General features: G+C 41.0%; 1 protein-coding gene across 1 annotated transcript in view; it reads left to right on the plus strand.

Moving 5' to 3' along the window:
* TXNRD2 (thioredoxin reductase 2) overlaps window positions 1-24,509 on the plus strand; it is a 114,926-nt gene that overhangs the window by 86,660 nt on the left and 3,757 nt on the right. The window contains exons 12-15 of the mRNA XM_063454426.1: window positions 14,299-14,435; window positions 15,928-16,023; window positions 19,982-20,074; window positions 23,744-23,815. Coding sequence (XP_063310496.1) covers window positions 14,299-14,435; window positions 15,928-16,023; window positions 19,982-20,074; window positions 23,744-23,815 — 398 coding nt within the window. The remainder of the gene's footprint in view (window positions 1-14,298; window positions 14,436-15,927; window positions 16,024-19,981; window positions 20,075-23,743; window positions 23,816-24,509) is intronic.

Raw genomic sequence — 24,509 nt, forward strand, 5'->3', positions numbered from 1 at the left:
TTCATGCACACACACACTGCATTCATGCACACACACACTGCATTCATGCACACACACACTGCACTCACACACACTGCACTCATACACACACTGCACTCACACACACTGCACTCACACACACTGCACTCACACACACTGCACTCACACACACTGCACTCACACACACTGCACTCACACACACTGCACTCATACACACACTGCACTCATACACACACGCTGCACTCATACACACACACATACGCACACACTGCATTCATTATACACACACTGTAAATAAATATTCAATTAATATATTTTTTTTAGGATCTAATTTTATTTAGAAATTTACCAGTAGCTGCTGCATTTCCCACCCTAGTCTTATACTCGAGTCAATAAGTTTTCCCAGTTTTTTGATTTAAAATTAGGGGCCTCGGCTTATATTCGGGTCGGCTTATACTCGAGTATATACGGTACTTTTAAAATTCTGCATACTTTCCAATATTGGGATGTATGCAATTGGAACAGGGAGTGCTAGTAATGTAACTTGTGTCACCAGTGATGCTCCAAAAATCAAGCCTGCCTGACAGTGGCAGTTCCTCTCACAGAAGGGGCATTGACAGACTCCAGACTGGCTCCACTCAGCATAGACTGTGCAGAGCCCTGCTGAAGCCCTCTGAGCCCAAAGCACACCGAATGTGCATCGAACTGTGCGATCGGCTTGACGGGGCCAATTAGGAGGCCTGAGAATGCATTCCTAATTACAGCTGCAGCTTTAATGTAACATTGTCATCTAAAGCATTGGTACCACACATAACTGCAACACTGCTGTGCATTTTGATTGTATTAATTTTATTATAGATTGATTTATTGCAGCACTCTACCTGATTAAGTGGCCACTGGGTGTTAGCAATGTGTTCTGTAAGGATCTCCATTAAACTACATCTTGTAGACGACCAATACGGAAAGTCATTGCTCATGCACTCATTCACTGTTAGGAGAAGACCAGTAATGGTTAGAAAATTCCTTTACATGCTATTTACATAGACTTCAGCTCAGTCACATAAACATATCATTGACATCTGTTCAGTTTAGTCCTATTGTGGACTGCAACTTTAATTGTACTGATTTGCCGTAAACTTTATCACACCATCAATTAAACAGGAAAACAGAGACTTGTTCTGAGAGCCACGCTTTGATAAGTCCCACATGTTACAGGATCTGCTGGTGCTCCCACGGGGATAACTGTTCTGAGTGAGGGCTCTTAACCCTTGGACCAGAGAAATCTCCCTTATCCTCCGTTGATCCCCCAGGTTAAATTAACCAGTGGAGTATTCTTTAGTGCTCGCTATACATTTTTTTTTCAGTTTAGTTTTAATCATGTCTTGTTTTTGTTAAGAAACGAAAAATTACATTGAAAAAAAATAAAACTTTGTTCAAAGCCACAGCATTTGCTTGAGCAAGGGAAATGAAAACAGCCACAGTGTGTGTCAATTATCATATCTATGCCGGCAAAGCTGATTATTTGTGTATAGAAGATATGTATTGTTTTCCATGTTCCCTTGGCGCTCGCTAGTAACCCAGGTAACAGGACAAATTATTGCAAAATGGTTCACCCCATTACCAGCAAACTGGACAAGGGTATTCCTCACTTTATAACCACTACAGCTGGCTATAGTGTTTATGGTGGTAGAAGTAACCCTTAAACCTTACAGTTGCATTGCAGACTGGTATCTCTAGGAATTTACAATGTAGAGCAAGTGTCCATATGTAACCTTCTTTAATGAGAACAGATTTTCCTTTTCCTTTAACTTGATAAATCAATGGGTTCTTAGCGGATCATACTATTTAGTTTTACAAACATTGTTATTTTGTACCTCTGGGGGTACAAGTATGTGGGAGGGTGTTAGACTCTAAACCAGAGACCATGTATAACCACTTGTTCTCCATTATCTTTCCAAGTGGTGGATGTACTAGTTTCATGGCCAGCGTAAAAAAGTTTGCTGTGTTGACACTTTAACCTAAAATACTTTCAAAGACTGGAGAATAGAAACATTATCTATCGATGAACATAACTCCTGTAGGAATTAAGGAACAGATGCTTTCATTAAAGGACCACTATAGGCACCCAGACCACTTCAGCTCAATGAAGTGGTCTGGGTGCCAGGTCCATCTAGGGTTAACCCTGCCTGCTGTAAACATAGCAGTTTCAGAGAAACTGCTATGTTTACATTAGGGTTAATCCAGCCTCTAGTGGCTCATTGACAGCCGCTAGAGGCGCTTCCGCACTTCTCACTGTGATTTTCACAGTGAGAAGACGCCAGAGTCCATAGGAAAGCATGCGCATTCGGCGGAAGAGGGAGGAGAGTCCTCGGCGCTGGAGAAAGGTAAGTGTTTAACCCCTTCCTCCCCCTAGAGCCCAGCGGGAGGGGGGCCATGAGGGTGGGGGGGAACCTATTACCACTATAGTGGCAGGAAATTACTTTGTTTTCCTAGCACTATACTGGTCCTTTTATAGAAAAAACAAAATAATAGGTCGCGCTGTACAGAAATAGTACAATTTAAAGGGACACTCCAGGCACCCAGACCACTTCAGCTCATTGGAGTGGTCTGGGTGCCAACTCCCACTACCCTTAACCCTGCAAGTGTAATTATTGCAGTTTTTTTAAAACTGCAATATTTACCTTGCAGGGTTAAGTCCTCCCCTAGTGGCTGTCTATTAGACAGCCACTAGAGGACACTTCCTGCTTCATAGCACAGGTTTTCTGTGCTAGAGCGTCGCTGGACGTCCTCACGCTGTGTGAGGACCTCCAGCGTCGCTCTATTCCCCATAGGGAAGCATTGAAATTCATTTTCAATGCTTTCCTATGGGGTGCGCTAATGCGCATGCGCGGCATTACCGCGCATGCGCATTAGGTCTCCTCGGCCGGCGGGCGAGATCAGTCTCGCCCACCGGCCGACGTAACCAGAAGGAGGAGCGGCGGGGGAGGAGGAAGCAGCGACGTGGGACCTGTCGCTGCCCCTGGTAAGTGACTGAAGGGGTTTTCACCCCTTCAGTAACCGGGGATTGGTGGGTGGGTGGGAGGGAGAGGGACCCTCCAGTGCCAGAAAAACGGATCGTTTTTCTGGCACTGGAGTTTCCCTTTAAGGATAAAAAATTTTTTTAGATAAAAAATAGATAAAAATTTACTCACATATAAATATACAATAAAATAAATATAAGGAAAAACGTAATAGTCCCAATATATAGTGGATTCCAATAGACTGATGGAAACTTGATACTGTAGTCAAATAAGACGCTGGATCTTCTATGGTATAGGCAATCTTGACTCAATGATGACCATGCAAATAGAAAGACAGGGAGACTCCAATAGTGCAGACTGTATTGGCATAAATAAAATAAAGTAAAATGGGTGTAGGGGAGGTATTTCACTCACCTATGCAAGAGCATGTACTTGCTCAAGTGTAATCAGCATTCCTATAAGCTTTATAGTTTATTGGTATATGTATCAGTATATTCTCATGGATAGCAGGTTTGTAGATATTTTCCAATGCAGCTATAATTACAGCTGGTCTATTTTAGCTTACATTTTGCTATTTGAATTCTAGTTTGGTATTATTTAGAATTTAATAAATAACTCTGGTAGTTGCACTACAAAATTGTAAATGAATCTATGCCACTGTGTGCTTGGTATATATATATATATAGTATCAAGTCGAACTTGCTTACGGACTGATGAGTGGTGTTAACACACTTATTTGTTCTGGATTGATTAGCAGAGCTGGGTTTCAACAAGGTTAGTTAACGAAGTAGAGGGTGTGCTTAGAATATTTATTAAAACAAATACATAGAATTATTAACATATTATGGTAAATTAGCAAACTTTATTTCTGCTGCTTACCTTTGGCTGATCCTGTGAAGAAACCAACTTCAAATAACAAGTTTGATGTGCTTGATTGATTCTTCATATATTGGTATATAACCATCTATATAAATATAGCTTAGAAGATAAAGACTTTTACATACATGAAGATTTAGTTAGCAGATTTAGGCAATTTTGTCTTCTGTATTCATTTCTCAACTGCTGCAACATACAAGGAGATGTTTGGTGGTTTCTGGGACAAAACTATATGTAGCTCCATAAATCGGCATTTAAATGCTTATATCTAGATTGCAGTGAGAGCAGGGTTAAATCCCTGCTCAAACCAGTAAACCCAGGTATCAAGAAATACCTGGGGCTCCCCTCTGTCAGCTGGGGCCATTTTTGTGACCACAGACTTTTTGTTGAGCTGCATTAAGTGCTGATAATCAGCACTACCTATAGCCGTTTAAATTCGTTGAGAACACTGCAGCTCAACGATCATGCTCAGCTATTCTCTTACTGGATATGGTGCATGGGAGACCCCCATTTTCTGAACAGACCCCAGAGGGTTACCCTCTATGCCCCAATGCCATTCTGATCATTCTTTGTCAGTTGCCCAGCACCAATCGCAGTGCATTGGATATACTATTTCAGTATTTGAGATAGGAGACTGTCATACTGAAAATAGCCAGTAGACGGCAGCAGCAAAGCACTCTCTATTTTCGCTTTTAGAATTATTTTACAAATATCATTACTGAGTTTATTATTAAGTTTATATATAAGATTAGTATTTAAGGAGAACGTTGGAAGCTAATTGTGCCCAAAGAGAATTGTAGGGCAGTAAAGGGGTTAACCCAGATTTATTGTAAACAGAAACAAAAGTACACTGTCCTAAGCTAGGGGTAGATCATAAAACATAACTTTTAATAGTAATAAATAAAAAGTAATAATGAGTACACACATAAAATAAAACGTGAACAAAAAATGTGAGAGAACGTGGATAAAATAATCACATATACTCACACATATATATATAGCACTAAGTAATGAATATAGTCTTATAAGCTCTTGAGAGATCCCTGGCTAAGTTGTCTCTAAAAAGAGGATACTGTTGCGATTAGGTGTCTAAATAGTTATTGTAGGTGAAGAGCAAAAAAGTCAGTAATTCAAAGTGGAGACAAATGTAGCAACAACCAGAGAGATATATCAATCTGAGGGAAAAGGGGAGATATTGCCTAAACAACATAACTGCTGCAGTAATATACACAAAGTCTTAAATCTCGAAAGATAAGTCTAATCGTGCTACCTAAATAGAAGGTAATAGAAAGAGATTCCTGAAGTAGACGTGTAAATAAAATAACATCAGTGGTAGGAAGGATAAACACTGGGCCTTCAAGGGCACCTATCAGTGCAAGTCTAACTTCCTATCAGATAACGGAAGTATCAAGTGAAAAAATAATAAATCTGTACCTTCGAGGGCACCTGTCAAATTTGAAATAACTAGTCTAACTGCCTAAATAATAATCGTCCCTCCTGCAATTGTAAAAGACCACTATAGGTTTAATGATCGATCTCGACCTAATACAATTAAAACTAAGATTGTTTCTTTGCAAAGATATACATATGGGGTATTGTTATACTCATGAGTTGTTGCAGTTAAGATAATTTTAGTCTAGTGGACACACAAGATTAAAAAAAATAAGCAGCAAAAATACTGTTTATGTAACATTTGAAAAATAGAAATTAATACAAAAAACTTTGAAAAATATATGGAGTAATTTAAATATGTGAGCTACTAAGATGCACCAATGACCAATCTACATTATATATAGTGGATATATATAGGATGTTTATTTATTTAACAAATATTTTACCAGGAAAGATACATTGAGATTTCTCTCGTTTTCAAGTATGTCCTGGGTCCACAAAGCATTGCATTGTTAGAATAGGTTTCAATATTACAAAAAGATACAATATACAAACTATCTATATATACATATACATACACACACATATAACTTTAACACATAACAGGTATTAAATATAGTGAACCATAACAGGTGCATTCTGTATTGAGGTATATTGCCATAATATAATTATATTATGGCAATATACCTCAATATATAATTTCAGCCCTGTATTTTCAATAAATCTTCACAAAGGAATGCAAACGGTCATTCTGTACTCAGGAAGTATAGCTGAGGACAATTTAGTGATTTTTATGACAATAGCACATATCAAGTTTACAGAATAGACGGCTAAATTGCAATGTGTATACAGAAATGCAAAAATAAAACACAATAATATTTGAAAGAAATTGATGCTTAAATGGCTGTATAATAAGGCCCAAAATATACTATATGACATACCCTGTGGTGTTTGTGTGGTCTCTACAAAAACATTTTTAAAAATTTGATTACATTTGACATAAACTGGCGGAAGAATTTCATCATGTTAAGGAACAAAATACACGTGATAGCCTGGAGTGTGTACTTGTACAAATGGTATGCCTTTGTGGGATAATTTCAACAATATCAAAGGTATTGGGTAAATAGTCTGTAATGTCTAGTTAATATAAATATATACTTTAGTTTGGCAATTTTGTTTTCTGTGATGGCTATTAAGCTTACAAGACAAACATACCAAATTCTAAAATCGGTCCACTATGACATTTTATTTTACTCCTTGTATTTTGTGACCTGTAACAACCAAAAATAAACTAAAATCCTACACATATTATATGCTCTGTAAATCAGGACAAATAAGAATTTATTTTGAATTACTTGTTTTAAGCTGCACTAATAATGCATGTTATTATTGCCAAAACTGTGACAAAAAATAGGTTTCTTTTTTTTTTTTTATATTATATGAGAATTTATATATTGTATATGTCATATTAAATTACAGCCCCTTTTATCCTTTAAAAAAAAACGGAGTATAATATGCAAGTTGCAGATAACCACAAACCGTAAATATTGCTTGTGTGCTTAAAGGGACACTCCAGGCACCCAGGCCACTTCTGCCCATTAAAGTGGTCTGGGTGCCAGCTCCCACCACTCTTAACCCTGCAAGTGTAATTAGTGCAGTTTTTATAAACTGCAATAATTACCTTGCAGGGTTAAGTCCTTCTCTAGTGGCTGTCTGTCAGACAGCCACTAGAGGGACTTCTGTGTTCTTCGAATGCGAAAAGTGTTTTAAATGACCCTGGACGTCCTCACGCTATCCACGAGGACTTCCAGTGTCGCCGGATTCCCCATAGGAAAGCATTGCCGCACATGCGCATTAGGTCTCCCCCGCCGGCTCGTATGGGCGGAGCCTGACCCAGCACAGAGGGACATCGGCGCTGGATTCAGGTAAGTCAATGAAGGGGTTTTGACCCCTTCAGCAACATGGGATGGGGGCTGGGAGGGAGAGGGGCACTGCAGAGTCCTGCAGTGCCAGTAAAACGGATATGTTTTCCTGGCACTGGAGAGTCCCTTTAAGTACAATACAAGCATCAGATGCTGTGTCCTTAAGGGGTTAAACGTCTTTTTCTTCTGCAAGTGATTTTGATCTTATTGTATTTATTCCAATATTGGTTCCATATTTCCCTTCTTTGGACAAACCGCGGGACTAAGCACCAAAACCCTTCCAAACCCACGGCACTGAAGGGGTTTATACAAATAAATAGAATACATATACATACATGTATATGCTTTAAACATGTCAAACAGCCAAGTGGTTTTCTTGTGTCTGCCCCACAAATTAACAAAGGCTGAACCTCTAGATCTCGAAGAAAAATTGATTTACGGGAGGTAGGAAAAAATAAGCCAGACCGAGGAGTCAGGGGATTTAGGTTGCATGTGAAAATGTTGGAGCATTTTAAAACCTTAACAACTTGAGTAACAGCTTTGGGGTCTCATTTACCAAACACTAACAAATTTGATACAAAATCCGATTGCCAAATGTAATCCTAGTAGTAGAACTTGAGCCAGCAAGGCTGGCTGGCTGCCAAATAAAATCCAGCTTCGGCACAATGTTCTGATTGCACTTTCATATGTTCTGGAAAATGGGTTATAACCGTAGAGGACGCTAAAAAAAGGGGGTGTTGAAGAAGAATTAAAAATGTTGTGTATGTGTGAATATATATAATATTATTTGATTTAATCATCAAAGTTTTTTGCTCACAGGTGGGGACAGTCAATTGGAAAACCTGAAATGCAGTGACTTTGATAAGCTCAGCTGTTGTTATATTCAGGGAAAACTGGGCTTGGTACTTAATGCTGTAAATGGAGTTCATCCCTGCCCTTGCGTGCTAAGCTGGCTTTTGGCTCCAAGCAGGCAGGAAAAGAGGGAAACTGGGAAACCCCATTAGCTATCCATTTGCAGAACATCCAGACATTTAACTCTCAATACACAAAGAGCTACAACAGTAGGAAGTTGTTTCACATCCGAGCCAAGATAAGGTCCTGTAGGTTTATTATTTTTGTTGCTTGATAGCATCAGCCCAGAGAACAACAGGGCAGAGAGGGAACAGCCGATCTCCATCCCAAGGGGATGACAGGAGGAAAGACAGACAGATAGCCAAGTGCCGACAACTTGAGTCAGAGTTCCCAAAGGAAGCATTGGTTCGAGCAGATGAAATGTATATGCAGGAGTCCTTACCAAGGCATGCAGAGGTGGCATTGTTATTTTCAGTGGGAAGGAGGAAGGTGTGAGGGTCTCTACATTCCTGCAGGAACGTTTTGAATCATTTGTGTTATTGATGTATATCACTTAGCATCGACAAGCCACATTTTTCCACTTGTTTGCTCCAATTCTGCCTGGCCTCTACATCAAAGGCCTTGTTTCTCTGCCAAGTAACTATTCCTTTTTTTATGCCTTGTGTTTGAATGAATATCCGGAGCACATGAAGCATCCAGGTGATTCAGAGTATATTTTTTTGAATTTACTTGGAAGGTGAAAAGCGCAAGTAAATGAGTTACAGTGGTGCTTTTTTTTTGCATGTTGCCAACTAGATTAACTTGTTTTTGTTTAATTTAATATCCTCTGGGCACATCCCTGTGGCATCCCCCTTTGTTGTCAAAGTACTCTAGGCACCATTGTTTTTAAAAGAATATACAGGTTCCTTCATGATAATTGCTTTAATCCAGTGCAAACACTTCACCTCCTTGATTATACATCTCCGACGTTTTAAAGCTTTTATGGATCTAACAATATGCTTAATCCATAGCCTATAACACAGTGCTTACCAAACCAAGCTTGCTCTGTGTTGCATAGCGTGTATTGTTGCGGTAAAACAGCTATTATAAGGCTTAGGGAGAGAGAACTCACACAAATGTACTTGGTAAAATATAACATTTTAAAGGATTTTTTAAAATTATTATTTAAAATCCAAGATTTCACATATAACAGCCTCTGTGAGAATTATATTGTAATCCATACATATATTTAAATAACAACAGAACATTGCATGTTCTGGCTTACACTTGCTCTTAAAAGATTTGAAATGTGAGTGACGCCCACAAAGTCCAGAACATGGTAGAGCTGAAACAGGAGTAAGGTTGAAAATATATATTTTTTTTTCTTCCCCCACTCCTTTTTTTATTTTATAAACTTGAGGTTGTTTTTCTTCTAAACACCCTCCTTTGCGTCCTTGTTTATAAGCTTTTGATTCTAAATTCAGAGGCGTCTTCTAATTGTCTGATGTCAGGGTTCAGCATGTATAATGACAGACCAATCTATGTATAACTCCTATATTTTTTCCATCTGTATCTATGTTGTACTTGACTAAATAAAAATAAAGATTGTACAAAAATAAATGTACATTGAAAACAGCAGGGCCCACTATTCGCAAGTGAAAATGTATCCCTTGCAAGCAGAAATTCACTAGTCATAGAAATACTATGACTTGCAGTGACAGGTAACTTTCACTAGCAACTTGGCTAGTAGCATAGGACTACAAAATGTAAGCCCCAGAATACATCTTTTAACTCTGCAATACATGATGTAGTCAGTGCATTTTGGAGGGGGGGATTAGTCAGTTCTTGAATTTCATGTTCTGGAAAAAACCTGCATGACTTCAACAAGGGCCATGTAGACAACTGGTTCAAAGCAAATCTAAAACGTCAAGTCGTGTGGGATGTTCCTGGTATTTAGTGGTTAGTACCTACCAAAAGTGGTGCAAGGGAGAACAACTAGTGAACCGGCGTAGGTGTCATGGGAGTCCAAGGTGTGGCGAAAGTAACCTTGCCACTGGTTTTTGGAGGGGCCTGTTTGCCAGCCTCCTACCCTGAGACTATAGGCCCTGTGATAACCCATGAATCTGCCCCTTGGACTTTTAACTGGAACAGATTCAAACATGTCGCGGCGGCCATCTTAAATTGTCCAGCAGTGTTTTGTCATTGAGTGTATGGAACTGTTTTGGGCATGGGACCATGTGCACGGTGGGGCAAAAATAAGACTTCCAGGGAATTCCTGAACCTGGGTGATTTTTGGATAGGTTGTTCACCCAGATCGGGGCTATCAGCATGTGACTTTTGGGGTACTTTTTGGGGTACTTTTTGGGGTTTGTAAAAATGTATGTTTTTTTCTGCTTAGAGTTAATTGAGTTAGTCCATTGTCTTTGTTAATTATATCACAGGCAGAGGGGAGAGATTGTGTACACTGTATGGGAGTGACTGAATGTAAAACTGTTTTTATTGGCTTGTTGTTCCTGTGTCCCTGTGCCCCACAAGGTCCTCCTGGGTGGTAACCTTGTGGGGAAAACGTTATAAAAGACCCTCAACATAGAGCCTCGTCTTGTGTGGGGGAAAGGCTACATCTACCCTGGGGATTGCTATATCACTATACTCCCCAGGGATTATAATCACTAAGCTCTTTTAAGAGCTTGTTCCTGCTACTCTGCCTTGGAGGAGAGGTTCACCCACTGGAACCTGGAGCCTTGTCGTAGGTCCAGGGTAGGTAGAGGACGGCGAGTTCCCAGCCAAGTTGTAACGCTGGATGTAGGGACTGCGGGGCTGATGGTCCTTGGTAAGCACTAGGAGCATCGATTGACAGAGGGTCCGTCACACAAGGCTTATTGTCCAATCACACAGGAGGGTTACTATAGCTAAAATTGCCACATTGAGCACATTGACACGTACCACCTACCTAGAGATTATTTCAGACCATATACACCCCTTCATGGCAATGGTGTTTCCTGATGGCTGTGGTCTCTTTCAGCAGGTAATGCACCCTGCCACACTGCACAAATTGTTCAGGAATGGTTTGAGGCACATGACTAAGAGTTCAAAGTGTTGCCTTGGCCTCCAAATTCCCCATATCTCAATCCGATGGGGCATCTGTGGCATGTGCTAGAACAGCAAATCCAATCCATGGAGAGACCACCTCTGCAGGGCTTAAAAGATCTGCTGCTAATGTCTTGATGCCAGATTACACATTTCATCTAGTAATAACATAAAGTTAGTCTGAACTTTTTCCACATATACGGCAGCAACTAAGATTGGGCTGTACTGCAGCACCTAAGATTGGGCTGTACTGCAGCACCCTAGATTGAACTGTAGAAGAGCTTGATAAAAACCAAAGAATATCAGAGATATAAATATTACCGAAAAATAAAATGGTCATAATGGTGTAAACCAGGTATAGAATTTAAAGTAAAAATTCAAACCTTGTGAGTATGTAGTGGCTTGCTGTAACGAGTAGCTTTTTAGGCCTTGATTTAAAAATTTTAAGCACCCTTTAAATAAAATGTAATGTGTTATTTGTTCATAACACAGGCTTGCAATTCAGAGGGGGATAATAGACACCATTGGTTGGATTAATGAATACATTTATGTTCCTTACATATTTAAAACCAAAACAACATGTGTTTACATCTCTCGCTTTTACTTTCGTTCTATACTATACTATACATTTATTGCCAAATTCAAAGCAACCTGAGAAAATAAACAGGAGAAATATATACTAGTTTCACACAGAAAAAAACAGGTTGTTTTTTAATCTGCAAGAAAAATTTTAGCATGCCAATATCAGACATACCAACATGCAAAAACTAATTTCAGGGAGATTGCTGCACTCTGCCCCCCTCCCCAATCCCCCATGCGCACCCCCACACACAGTCACACACAATATATTACAACTATTTACACACACTATGCAGATGCGCACACCTTGATACACATCTCACCACTTTGCCCCTCTATTTCTCAAGCACACCTGGATCACGCCTTTCCTACCCTTCAGACTTTCTCCCAAGCTACTGAACAAGAGGCGGCTGCACTTCTCCTTTCCTCTTACCCCACCCTTCTCGGTCTCTTCTTCTCCTGTCAGCTGCTCGCACCCGTACGGCCAACTCACGCTTACAGGACTTCTCGTGGGTGGCTCCGTTCCGTTGGAATAGCCTGCCTACCACCATCAGACTCTCCCCTAGTCTTCAATCCTTTAAAAAGTGCTGCAAAACCCATCTCTTTAGGAAAGCATATGGCCTCCCAGAGTAACCTCTACCTCACATACCTGTCCCTTGCTCTCTCCTAAAGGGCAGCACTCTAGTCTCTCCTCCAGCTCTGCTTCACTCCACCTTGTTTGATTGCTACCTACGGTCCTGTTGTGTTTTACGCCCCACCTTCTATAGACTGTAAGCTTGTTTGAGCAGGGCCCTCTTCAACCTATTGTTCCTGTAAGTTTTTGTAATTGTCTCATTTATTGTTAAATCTCCCTCTTTGATAATATTGTAAAGCGCTACGGAAAATGCTGGCGCTATATAAATACCAGTAATAATAATAATAATACACACTGACACACACACTGGTACACACACAAGTGTGTACACACGCTTGCACATACACAAAAATACACACACTGGCACATATACCTGGATACACACATTGATACACACACATACACATACAGATACCCACACCTGACATATACACACAAATATTCAGATACACACACTGGCACATATACATTGATACACACACTGACACATGCACAGACACTCAGATACACACACTAGCACTTAGACACATATGCACACAGATAAACACACACACACACAAGCTGATACATTGCAGTCACTTTTTAGCTTACCTTTTGGTGTCTGGGCTGAGGCTGATAGTAGTGAGCATGCAGCAGCAGCAGCTCACTCCAGCCTCTCCATACTGCCTGCTCTGGTGCTGCCTCCAGCTTCTCCTTCTTCCTCCTCCTCCTTCCCGCGTGGCTGTCTATTTAGCTGGGAGGTAATGACAGCATACCACGTCCTCCCAGCTGGCAGATACTGCAGGGGCCCGGTCAGACTCTTAAAGGGCCGTGCACCCGACAGGGACCCTGTTCAGGAACAATACCCATCAGGTGGTCAATGAGTTGGGGACATTTATAATGTGTAATATCCTAGATATCAAGCACACACAATCTGACACACATTGTATGTCAGATTGTGTGAGTGATTTCTGGGATATTACACCTGGTGTGCGAGTGTCCAGGAACCTCATGAGATATGCAGGAGTCTCTTGGACCTACCACGAGACTTAGGATGTCTGCAATATAAACTAAAAGTACACAGGACTATTCATGAAAATTTTAAATGTCAGGAAGTGGATATAAAATTTTAGACAAAAATAGCTTAAAGGAGCACTATAGGGTCAGGAACATAAACGTATTCCTGACCCTATAAGGTTAAAACCACCATCTAGCCCCCATGGTCCCCTCATGCCTCCCTTAAAAATAGCAAAATCTTACTTGTATTCAAATTTGGAGCTGCTAGCTCTGACTCTGTTTCCTTTAGACCTGCCCACTGCCTGCTGACGTCATCAGAAGTGATAGCCTGATCCAATCACAGTGCTTCCCCATAGGATTGGCTGAGACTGATAAAGAGGCAGATCAGGGGCAGAGCCAGCATGATTCAAACACAGTTTTGGCCAATCAGCATCTCCTCATAGATATGAATTGAATCAATGAATCTCTATGAGGAAAGTTCAGTGTCTGCATGCAGAGGGTGGAGATACTGAATGTTTGGATGCATTTTAGGCAGCTATGACCCAGGAAGGATCTCTAACCGCTATCTGAGGAGTGACCAGTGAAGTTATCACTAGGCTGTAATGTAAACACTGTCTTTTCTCTGAAAAGACAGTGTTTACAGCAAAAAGCCTGATGGCGATGATTCTACTCACCAGAACAAATGCAATAAGCTGTAGTTGTTCTGGTGACTATAGTGTCCCCTTAACTGGAGATGCAATTTATTTAATTTGTTTAATGGAATTTCTGACAATTCACACTTTAATGGATAACCCTGTACAGGTGAATTAATGAATGATAAACACTGCAATTAGCATTGGGTTAAGAACCAGAAACCCAGATTACTATACTATATGAGTTGCTATTTACATAGATAAAAAGTTGCTGTGGAAAAGCACGTTATCAAATTCTGAATATTTGAATTATTAATTTTACATTTTTTTTCCTATCTATCATTCTCTAGGCCGTGCACCTGAGACGCAGCATCTGAATTTAGAGACAGTGGGAGTGTCTATTAAGCCAGACACTGGAAAAATAATTGTAGATGCTTTGGAAGCAACGTCTGTCCCACATATATTTGCTGTCGGAGACATAACTGAGGTACTGTGTGTATCTTTTTAAATGTTTACATTCTCTTGTAACTTTTATATTTTAGTATGTGCAGTCTATAATATACAGGACGTTCTGGGGCTGCTGCATTCTAAGCTATTTTTACTTTACAATTAACTATTCCCTCCTATTGATAACTAATTAACTTTATGTTGCATAATGCGTCTATAAACAATTCAAGATGCAATGTTGTGCAGTGTGATGCGTGTGCTCACATTCTAAATGTCTCTCAACACCATAGCAATAAGGAGCCAATATTTACAGATAACCAATTCTGTTTGGTCCCTATGGGTATAATATATTCTCCCACAGGATGTGTTACAGTCCGTAAGAGTCGGATCCTTACCCATCAACACAATGGGCTCTCACTGGCTTTCGGAGGGTAATATCCCCTAACATATGTTTTTCAAACAAGGAGTGCAGATCAGATCAGAATTTTGAAAGGATGTTTTTATCATTTTTAGATCTGGACAGTGGTAAGTTTCACACCCTTTGTCAGTTTCTAATATAATACTAAGCAAGAATCAGTGGGCTCAGACTGCCATGTATGTGAACTGTTCTAAGTACCAACATTTTTGCATTTCCAAAAGCAGTACTTCTGTTGCTTCAAGGCTGTACTATTATTTTCAGGGGCTAAAGTGATGATTCCATGTCTTATATAGGCAGCATTCTATGGTTGTGATTAATTATGTTATACTTATATATGTTTTGTTGAACAAGTGTGGTACCTTTATTACCGGTGGTTATGTTTTACACTAGTGGTGGCCAAAAAGTAGATGATCAGGTTGCAGGATTATATCTCCCCTGATATAAACATCAAGGCTCGCAAATCATAATTTGTTGATCTGCAATATCTGTCGATCTTCCTTTCAGGCTACTGTGCGATATACATATTAAAAATATCAAAAGTGTAAAATGTGACCACACGTCCGCAATATGTGCAAATGTGTCCTAAAAAAGAAAGAAATGTTTGCATAGAGACATATGTCTATCACAGAAATAAAGGTATATATGAGTAGCAAATGTACAAATTTAGTACCCTCTATATTAAACATTATTATTATAGTTCTCTTATTGTTCTGACGATAAGGCCAAGCCTCTGATTATTTATTTTATAACTTTGGCCTCTAACACTTTATGAAGACGTCAGAAGAGTTTCCGTTTGCTTCATGGTGGCAATATTAGCGTGCAGAGGATTTGTTATTCTGTTGATCTCACACTGACAGAAACGATAGATTCACATTGACCCTTGGTCAGGCAGCATATGGATTGTTGTTCATGAGAGGAAGGCAGGTATTTTCCTCTTCCAATACCTGCAAACTGACCAGAGATCTTGGAATATATGGTGCTACAATAACAATATTGGGGCTTCGTCGTGCACGCAGGACTGGTGACAAATGCTTGGAAAATGAATCCTATTTTTATAGTTTGCCCTTTTGGTGTATTGATAATCAGTAAAATGTTCTATATTCTTTGTTCTAAGGGTCGTCCAGAGCTGACACCAACAGCAATTGCTGCCGGGAAACTTTTGGCACGTCGTCTATTTAATAATTCAACCGAGCTGATGGACTATGATAGTGTGAGTAACATGGGGTGAATTCTTCCTCCTCCTAAATATATAGTTTCCCCTCGAGCAACACCTTAACTACATCAATTAAATTAAATTGTTATAATTACATATTCCTTTTCAGCCTTAAAAAATGTACGACCCACCTTTGAATGTATATGGACATGAATTTAGCAACACATCTGCCTTGTGAATTCAGCACTTTTTTCCACAGGGACTTATATTGATTGGCTTTATTTAGATTTTTAACATTTCCAACTGTGTTCTCAAGGAAATATTTTCCCATGTCAAGTTTCAAACACTTTTTTATGATTGCATAAAACAAATCAAAATCATTATTTGGTACAAAATAAAGAGGATTAGCCATCCCGAAATATTGTCAGCTACTCTAAATAAATAATAGAAGCCCCCCCCCCTTAAAATTCCTAAAAGCCACTTAGATAAAGTGGTACATTAGAGAGAAAAAATTGCCTTTAAAATCCCTGATTGGCAGCCCCCATGACCAAACGAAGTTCATTCAAAGTTTGTAGGAGGTGAACATTAATGGCAGAGTGCATTTTCTTTCTCTTTTGGGGAACTGGTAAATCTACTTATTGACATGTCAGTGATCATGATCTGCTAGTCTGAAAGTGATACACTCACAGGCTTTTATTAGAGGATGTACTGTGCACAGGAGATTATAGCCGTTGCATCGCTAAGGGGGTGGGGCCAGAGGGGGCCATGGCCCCCTACATGATGCAGTGCCCCCCCCTTGTGCCCATCCAATTAAAATTGTGCCCCTCCAAGCACTGAGTCTCCGTTCACAAGCTGCAGCAGCAGTGCTGCCACTGTGGAACAGTGTTCCACCCTTTTCCCATCAGCAGCCAGAGGGGGCGCTGTGCTGGGAGGACTTCCTGCTGGGTCATAGAGAGCAGTGCACGGGAGAGACACAGGAACTGCAGGAAGATTACTGCTCCCTCGTGCGCCGCCTCCATGCTCCCCGCGCCAGCCAGCTTTGTTTCCTGCGTGTTTTAGCAAAGGGCTGACAAATGCCAGGCATCAGGGTGAAATGTGTAGTCGTTTGTAAGGAGAGTGCCAAGCTTTCATTATTATTATATCTATATATATACACACACACATACATACATACACAGGGCTCGATAAAGTGTGTGTGTGTGTGTGTATGTATATATATATCTATATATATAGATAATAATAAAAAAATCTTTATTTGTTCAATGGAATAAACACCTTTTTTTGATATCCAAAGTCCGTGAGTGCAGTCTACATTTCTACATTGGTATATATATACCGTATTTTTCGCTCCATAAGACGCACTTTTTTTTCCCCTCAAAAGTGAGGGGAAATGTCTGTGCGTCTTATGGAGCGAATATGAAGCTTTACTTACCTGTCTTGCAGCGTTGGCCGGCAGCACAGGGCACACCGCGGTAGTGGAACTTGAATTTCATGTTCCGGTTTCCGGCGGGACTGAAAGGAAGTGTGCACAAGCTGAGTGCGCACTTCCTTTCAGTCCCGCCGGAAACCGGAACATGAAATTCAAGTTCCACTACCGCGGTGCGCCCTGTGCTGCCGGCCAACGCTGCAAGACAGGTAAGTAATTATGGGACAAGGGGAGGGGGACAGTATGGGAGAGAAGAATATGGGGAGGGGTATGAAGTCTATGGGGAGGGGGGGATGAAGTCTAATGAGGGGGGGGGGATGAAGTCTATGGGGAGGGGGGGGAGATGAAGTCTATGGGGAGGGGGGGGAGATGAAGTCTATGGGGAGGGGGGAGATGAAGTCTATGGGAGGGGGGGAGATGAAGTCTATGGGGAGGGGGGGAGATGAAGTCTATGGGGAGGGGGGGAGATGAAGTCTATGGGGGGGGGGGAGATGAAGTCTATGGGGAGGGGGGGAGATGAAGTCTATGGGGAGGGGGGGAGATGAAGTCTATGGGGAGGGGGGGAGATGAAGTCTATGGGGAGGGGGGGAGATGAAGTCTATGGGGAGGGGGGGATGAAGTCTATGGGGGGGGGGAGATGAAGTCTATGGGGGGGGAGATGAAGTCTATGGGGAGGGGGGATGAAGTCTATGGGGAGGGGGGGATGAAGTCTATGGGGAGGGGGGGGATGAAGTCTATGGGGAGGGGGGAGATGAAGTCTATGGAGGGGGGGGATGAAGTCTATGGGGAGGGGGATATGAAGTCTATGGGGAGGGGGATATGAAGTCTATGGGGAGGGGGATATGAAGTCTATGGGGAGGGGGGGAGATGAAGTCTATGGGGGGGGAGATGAAGTCTATGGGGGGGAGATGAAGTCTATGGGGGGGAGATGAAGTCTATGGGGAGGGGGGGAGATGAAGTCTATGGGGAGGGGGGGGAGATGAAGTCTATGGGGAGGGGGGGGAGATGAAGTCTATGGGGAGGGGGGGGAGATGAAGTCTATGGGGAGGGGGGGGAGATGAAGTCTATGGGGAGGGGGGGGAGATGAAGTCTATGGGGAGGGGGGGGAGATGAAGTCTATGGGGAGGGGGGGAGATGAAGTCTATGGGGAGGGGGGGGAGATGAAGTCTATGGGGAGGGGGGGGAGATGAAGTCTATGGGGAGGGGGGGGAGATGAAGTCTATGCGGAGGGGGGGAGATGAAGTCTATGCGGAGGGGGGGGAGATGAAGTCTATGGGGAGGGGGGAGATGAAGTCTATGGGGAGGGGGGGAGATGAAGTCTATGGGGAGGGGGGGGAGATGAAGTCTATGGGGAGGGGGGGGAGATGAAGTCTATGGGGAGGGGGGGGAGATGAAGTCTATGGGGAGGGGGGGGAGATGAAGTCTATGGGGAGGGGGGGGAGATGAAGTCTATGGGGAGGGGGGGGAGATGAAGTCTATGGGGAGGGGGGGAGATGAAGTCTATGGGGAGGGGGGGGAGATGAAGTCTATGGGGAGGGGGGGGAGATGAAGTCTATGGGGAGGGGGGGGAGATGAAGTCTATGGGGAGGGGGGGGAGATGAAGTCTATGGGGAGAGGGGGGAGATGAAGTCTATGGGGAGAGGGGGGAGATGAAGTCTATGGGGAGAGGGGGGAGATGAAGTCTATGGGGAGGGGGGGGAGATGAAGTCTATGGGGAGGGGGGGGAGATGAAGTCTATGGGGAGGGGGGGGAGATGAAGTCTATGGGGAGGGGGGGGAGATGAAGTCTATGGGGAGGGGGGGGGAGATGAAGTCTATGGGGAGGGGGGGGAGATGAAGTCTATGGGGAGGGGGGGGAGATGAAGTCTATGGGGAGGGGGGGAGATGAAGTCTAAGGGGGGGGAGATGAAGTCTATGGGGAGGGGGTGAGTGAAGACTATGGGAGAGAGGAGAAGACTATGGGAGGGGGGGACACTATGGGACAGGGGAGAAAAAAATATTCTGTGCAAACTGTCCTATAGTAAGAAACACTATGGGACAGTTTGTTCAGAATATTTTTTTTCTGGGTTTCTTCCTCTAAAAACTAGGTGCGTCTTATGGTGAGGTGCGTCTTATGGAGCGAAAAATACGGTATATATATATATATATATATATATATATATATATATATATATATATATATATATATGCACATACACACTTTATAACTGCCCCCTTACTTTTGTTCCTTATGTGCCCCCCCTAAGTATGAATCTTGGCGACGCCACTGATTATATGTGACATGGGGAGTGAAAAGGCTTAAAAACATACAGGTAGCACGTGCAAAAATGTTCATTTAATTAAACTTGGATGGCAGTGATTGGCTCGAAGTGCTGGTGGTATGCAACAATGATATTAATTTTGAGCTTCAGGCACCAAGAAGAGTGCTGTTTTTTGTCAACCAGTTCCTAAACTTTGTTATAAGATAATGCCAGGGACTAATGAAAGTATTTAGAAAACTGGGCAGACTAGATGGGCCGAATGGTTCTTATCTGCCGTCACATTCTATGTTTCTATGTTTATATATGTTTCTGAAACCATTTTGTTGTAGGTTCCTACTACAGTGTTCACCCCTCTGGAATATGGTTGTGTGGGGCTAACTGAAGAAGATGCAGCCAAACGCTACGGAGAAGATGAAATTGAGGTATAGCATTTTTATTCTCATATTTCCATCTACACAGACCAGGATTTATAGCACAGATAAGGGGTTTATTGTCTAAACAAAAATTGCAGTTAACTATATAACATGGTGCGAAATGTAGGCAAAATAGGATTAGGAAATGTCATCAGCAAGGCTATTTAAATTAGCTTTATTCCTGCAATCTGGTTTTCAGTCCGCTATAATCCAGCATTTATTGAATATACAACTCTAGTGTTCCTAGACTTCTGTTGACATGGAACTCACCTATTTTTATATAGGTGGCCAACAGTGTGATTTGGAGATTTCCTAAAATCATTTATTAACCTTCAACTATCAGCTGTAACAACCCCACACATACATCATTGTTCCAATCATTCTGGTGAGTAGGGAGAGCAAAATAAGTGCAACAACTTCCCCCTCGAAACAGAATGACCGATAGCGAATATGGATTCAACAGTTGACAGGCGTAGGGGAAACTTAGAACCCGACTAACAAACACAAGACAGAATAGCACAGGTTAACTCCCACATAATTCTGAGACCATGGCACCGATAGATGACCGCCACAATACCCATATTGTGAGACCTCAGATATAAAGTTCAGTGCATTACACACTGATCTAAAGCCAAACACCGAAAAACATTTAACAGCGGGAAACCCTGGTCCATGGCCTCGCACAAATACGCTGCCAGAGCTGTTATGCCGCCCCTTACGTCCAATAGGCGAGCATCCACGACGCGGGGAATACAGTATTCAAGAGGTGGGAATATTATCATAGCGGAAGTAAATTTGTATGATTCCTAAAATGAAAGGGGGATACCCCTACGTATGTTTATGGAAATGGATAAGGACCTGCAAGTCCCACAATTATCTGGGCCTTTGAGCCAATAAGCCTACACAACATAAGATTCTCTCATGGACTTCTTGTTGATTAAGTTATTGCTGTATAAAAGTTATATACATGGTGAGACCTGTGAGTCTCACTGTTTGATTTACGCAAAATACGCAAATAAATAAAAACATATTTAAAAAAAAAAAAAAAAAGTGCAACAACTCTTTTCCAAACCTCTATGGACTTGGGAATAAATAGTTCTTAACCTACTCATAAGTTTTGGGGTTTTGAATTAACCTATGTTAAAAGTTCAAACAAACCTGGCAGCGAGATAAATGCTAGCGAATGTAAGGAACTAATGGACAGGTTCCTCCTCTGGTATATGTCTGTGTGTGCTTCCAGTAAATCTGGAATTATGGTACCTTAATTCTTCCTTTTGATTTAAATGCTGTAGAAAAATAAAAATCAAGTGACTTACACTGTATCCCACATGATTTTTTTATTTTTATTGTCCACATTTTAGTGCATGAAAAATCTCAATCTCAGCCATTAGTTTTTTTCACTAACTCCATTCAGAATAACAAATATCGGGTAATATTACAGAAACCACCCTAAGCATCTCATTAAATTTAATAATCATTAATTAGCCACTACCAAACTATTCCTTTGCTCTTCAGTTGTGTATAGTCATACACAAAATCATCTGTCTTTTAACAAAAATTGAATAAGCCCCTATACATTTCTTCTGTAACATGCAATTTTTTTTTAGAAATGAGCAAAAGATTGTTAATGCATAGTTAAAGCTGTCTGTACTGCTATATATATATATATTTTTTTTTTTTGCATTTATGTTATGGATCGTTCATTAATCTTTAAGTGTGTTGACACCATCTGCGTAGTTCCACATGACAAAAATGTCATCTGTCTTGCCCGTTCCTCCTTTTGGATGATTGACACATGGATACAGTCTATGACTGAGCCATGGCTTCGGGGGCTATATGACGTTTCCCTGACAACAAGCCTGACACTAACCAGGTTTATAAAGAACCTGAGGCTAATAGTGGAGGAAAACGTGCAATATGTTGAGTCAAAGGTTGGTGGAGAATTATGCTGCCTTCAGCTGAACTGCACTCCCAGCTATCCACAGGCTAATTCCTGCCGTATCTTATTTTCTCAATGAACCAGAAATTGTCTACTCACATTGGAACTGGCTTCAAAGTTCAAAGAACATTTAATGTGGTTTTCATGTTCAAAAATTCTGGATGAGTGAAGAGTGATTGACTCCTTTCTATCCCACCCAGTGTCCATGGTGAGACTGTTAAATATTGTCTTTCAGCTTTTTGTTTAGGAATGCCATTGTAGTTACTCCTGTGCTGCAAAAAAATGAATAAAATGAGAAATTACTTCAAGTTTCATGTTGTTACTATCTCATTCTAAGTACATTCTTACCTGAGGAGATAATTCAGTCCTAAAACATCTTGCATTTTTCACTAATTATTGATACCTTACATGTTCCGTAATATATACTGCTCAAAGTTCTCTCTGTGTGTTAACAGTTGATTCTGTCTTTTTATGTCATTCATCTTTGGAAGAAAAAAAAAAGGATATAGGTGCATAAATATCCAGAATATTCAAGCTATCCATCATATGCAAAAAAACATGGTTCTTAAGTTACAAGCTTTTATAGCTTACATTAACCCATAATGCTTTGCTGTTGCATCAACATAGTCTATTGCACCTGAAAATATTATGAACACAATGACCACTTACATTGGAGCCATATCAAGTGATTGCTTTTTAACTCCTTTGGCTCATAATGATGGCATTTCAGTTCTATGCTGCCGTGGGTTGGTCAGGTGATTAAATACAAGGTTCATAAGACACAAAGTAAGAAACAATGCACTGAGGACACAGAGCAATTTTCTGGCTAGGAAATTGTCTATAAAGACCATAACAACAAGTAATGCATAAACAGTACAAACATAGGATTGCTTTTACCATATTGGTGGCACTGTAATTAGTTCTTAGTGCTCACAAGTACAGAAGGAGAGTCTGAAGCCTGGCATTGAAGGCTTGTTCCGAAATAGCGGAAGACCAGACATGGAGCCCACTCCTTACGGAAATCAACAAAAAGAACTCACAAGCAATACAATTAAATCCTTTTTATTAAAGTTAAAAAAGTACAGCTTTCACTTATTTTTGTCCCCCATTCCTGTACATAGCATGTTTTCCTCTCCTTCCATTAGGCTTTTCCATTTTCGTGTTTCAATATTTTCTCATATATAATCTGTGTAGATGTTTAGCTATATAGCTCTCTCAATTAAAGAGCCTCTCCTCAACTGTAAGTCAATCTTCAGCATAGACACTAGCATAGCTTATCTGCTGAGGATGGAGTGACAAGTGAGAAGTAGGAGAACCCTCCTAGCAGGTTCTGTACCTGCTGTGATTTTCCCACTAGTGATCTCATCCATTTCCCCATCATTAGTTATTTCTTGTATTCCACTTGAGAGTGTGCCAGTCTTAAACCAATACAAATCCAGACAAAGAAGATCATTGGATGCATCTCCCTGGTACCCTCTAATGCAGTGGTGCCCAAAAGGTAGACCCCCAGATCATTTAAAACTACAACTCCCATGATGCCTTGTCATTCTAAAGGCATGCAAAGCACAATGGGAGTTGTAGTTCTACAACATCTGGGGTTGTACCTTTTGTTGCCCCCTGCTTATACATACAATGGGTCGTTACCATGTGAGAAAACTCTTAACCCGCTTTACTTTTATCCGATTAGTTTGTACTATGTAAGACTTTGTTGGTCTAACAACATTAATTCTTATTAACAGGTGTTTCATGCATTTTATAAGCCGCTGGAATTTACAGTGGCAGAGAGAAATGCCGCCCAGTGTTATATTAAGGTAAGTGCTTTTATTTTATTATACCCACTTATAGTGAATTTAAGTTTAAATAATGTTACATTTTTATTAAAGTTTAATTTGTCTATATGTAGTAAGAAAACAAAAATCATTAAAGTGTACCTTTCAACGTATGCTCATTGTAAAAAGCATGCAATTTCATCTGTATTTGTGCTAGCAGAATTGCTAGCAAATGTATAGATTTTTAGCTATATATCTCTCTCCATTAAAGATCCTCTCCTGACCTGTAAGTAAATCTTCAGCATAGACACTAGCATAGCTTATCTGCTGAGGATTGAATGACAAGTGAGAAGTAGGAGAACCCTCCTAGCAGGTTCTGTACCTGCTGTGATTTTTACACTAGTGATCTCATCTACTGCTGTTCTGGGGGAATATGGGGTAAAGTGATGGATATCACTCTGTTTTGATGCTATGCTGGAAATGAAGCCAGCATGCATGTGTCATAGGGAAGCTATACCTTGCTTGGGGAAATGGACCAAAAAGAGCCATTCATGTTATGGAGGGTGGAAGGTAGGTGGAGCTGAGGTCACATATATCCCATCACCTGGATGTTACACACCTGAAGATAGCATGATGACAGCATTGGCACTTTGGAGGGGAGGAAGGTACAAATGTGCGTATCAATAAGCAGTTAGACATATTAGTTATGTTTGTGATTAATTATATAATTGTTAGT

Source organism: Pelobates fuscus, chromosome 5 (assembly GCF_036172605.1).
Source record: "Pelobates fuscus isolate aPelFus1 chromosome 5, aPelFus1.pri, whole genome shotgun sequence".
Taxonomy (NCBI): domain Eukaryota; kingdom Metazoa; phylum Chordata; class Amphibia; order Anura; family Pelobatidae; genus Pelobates; species Pelobates fuscus.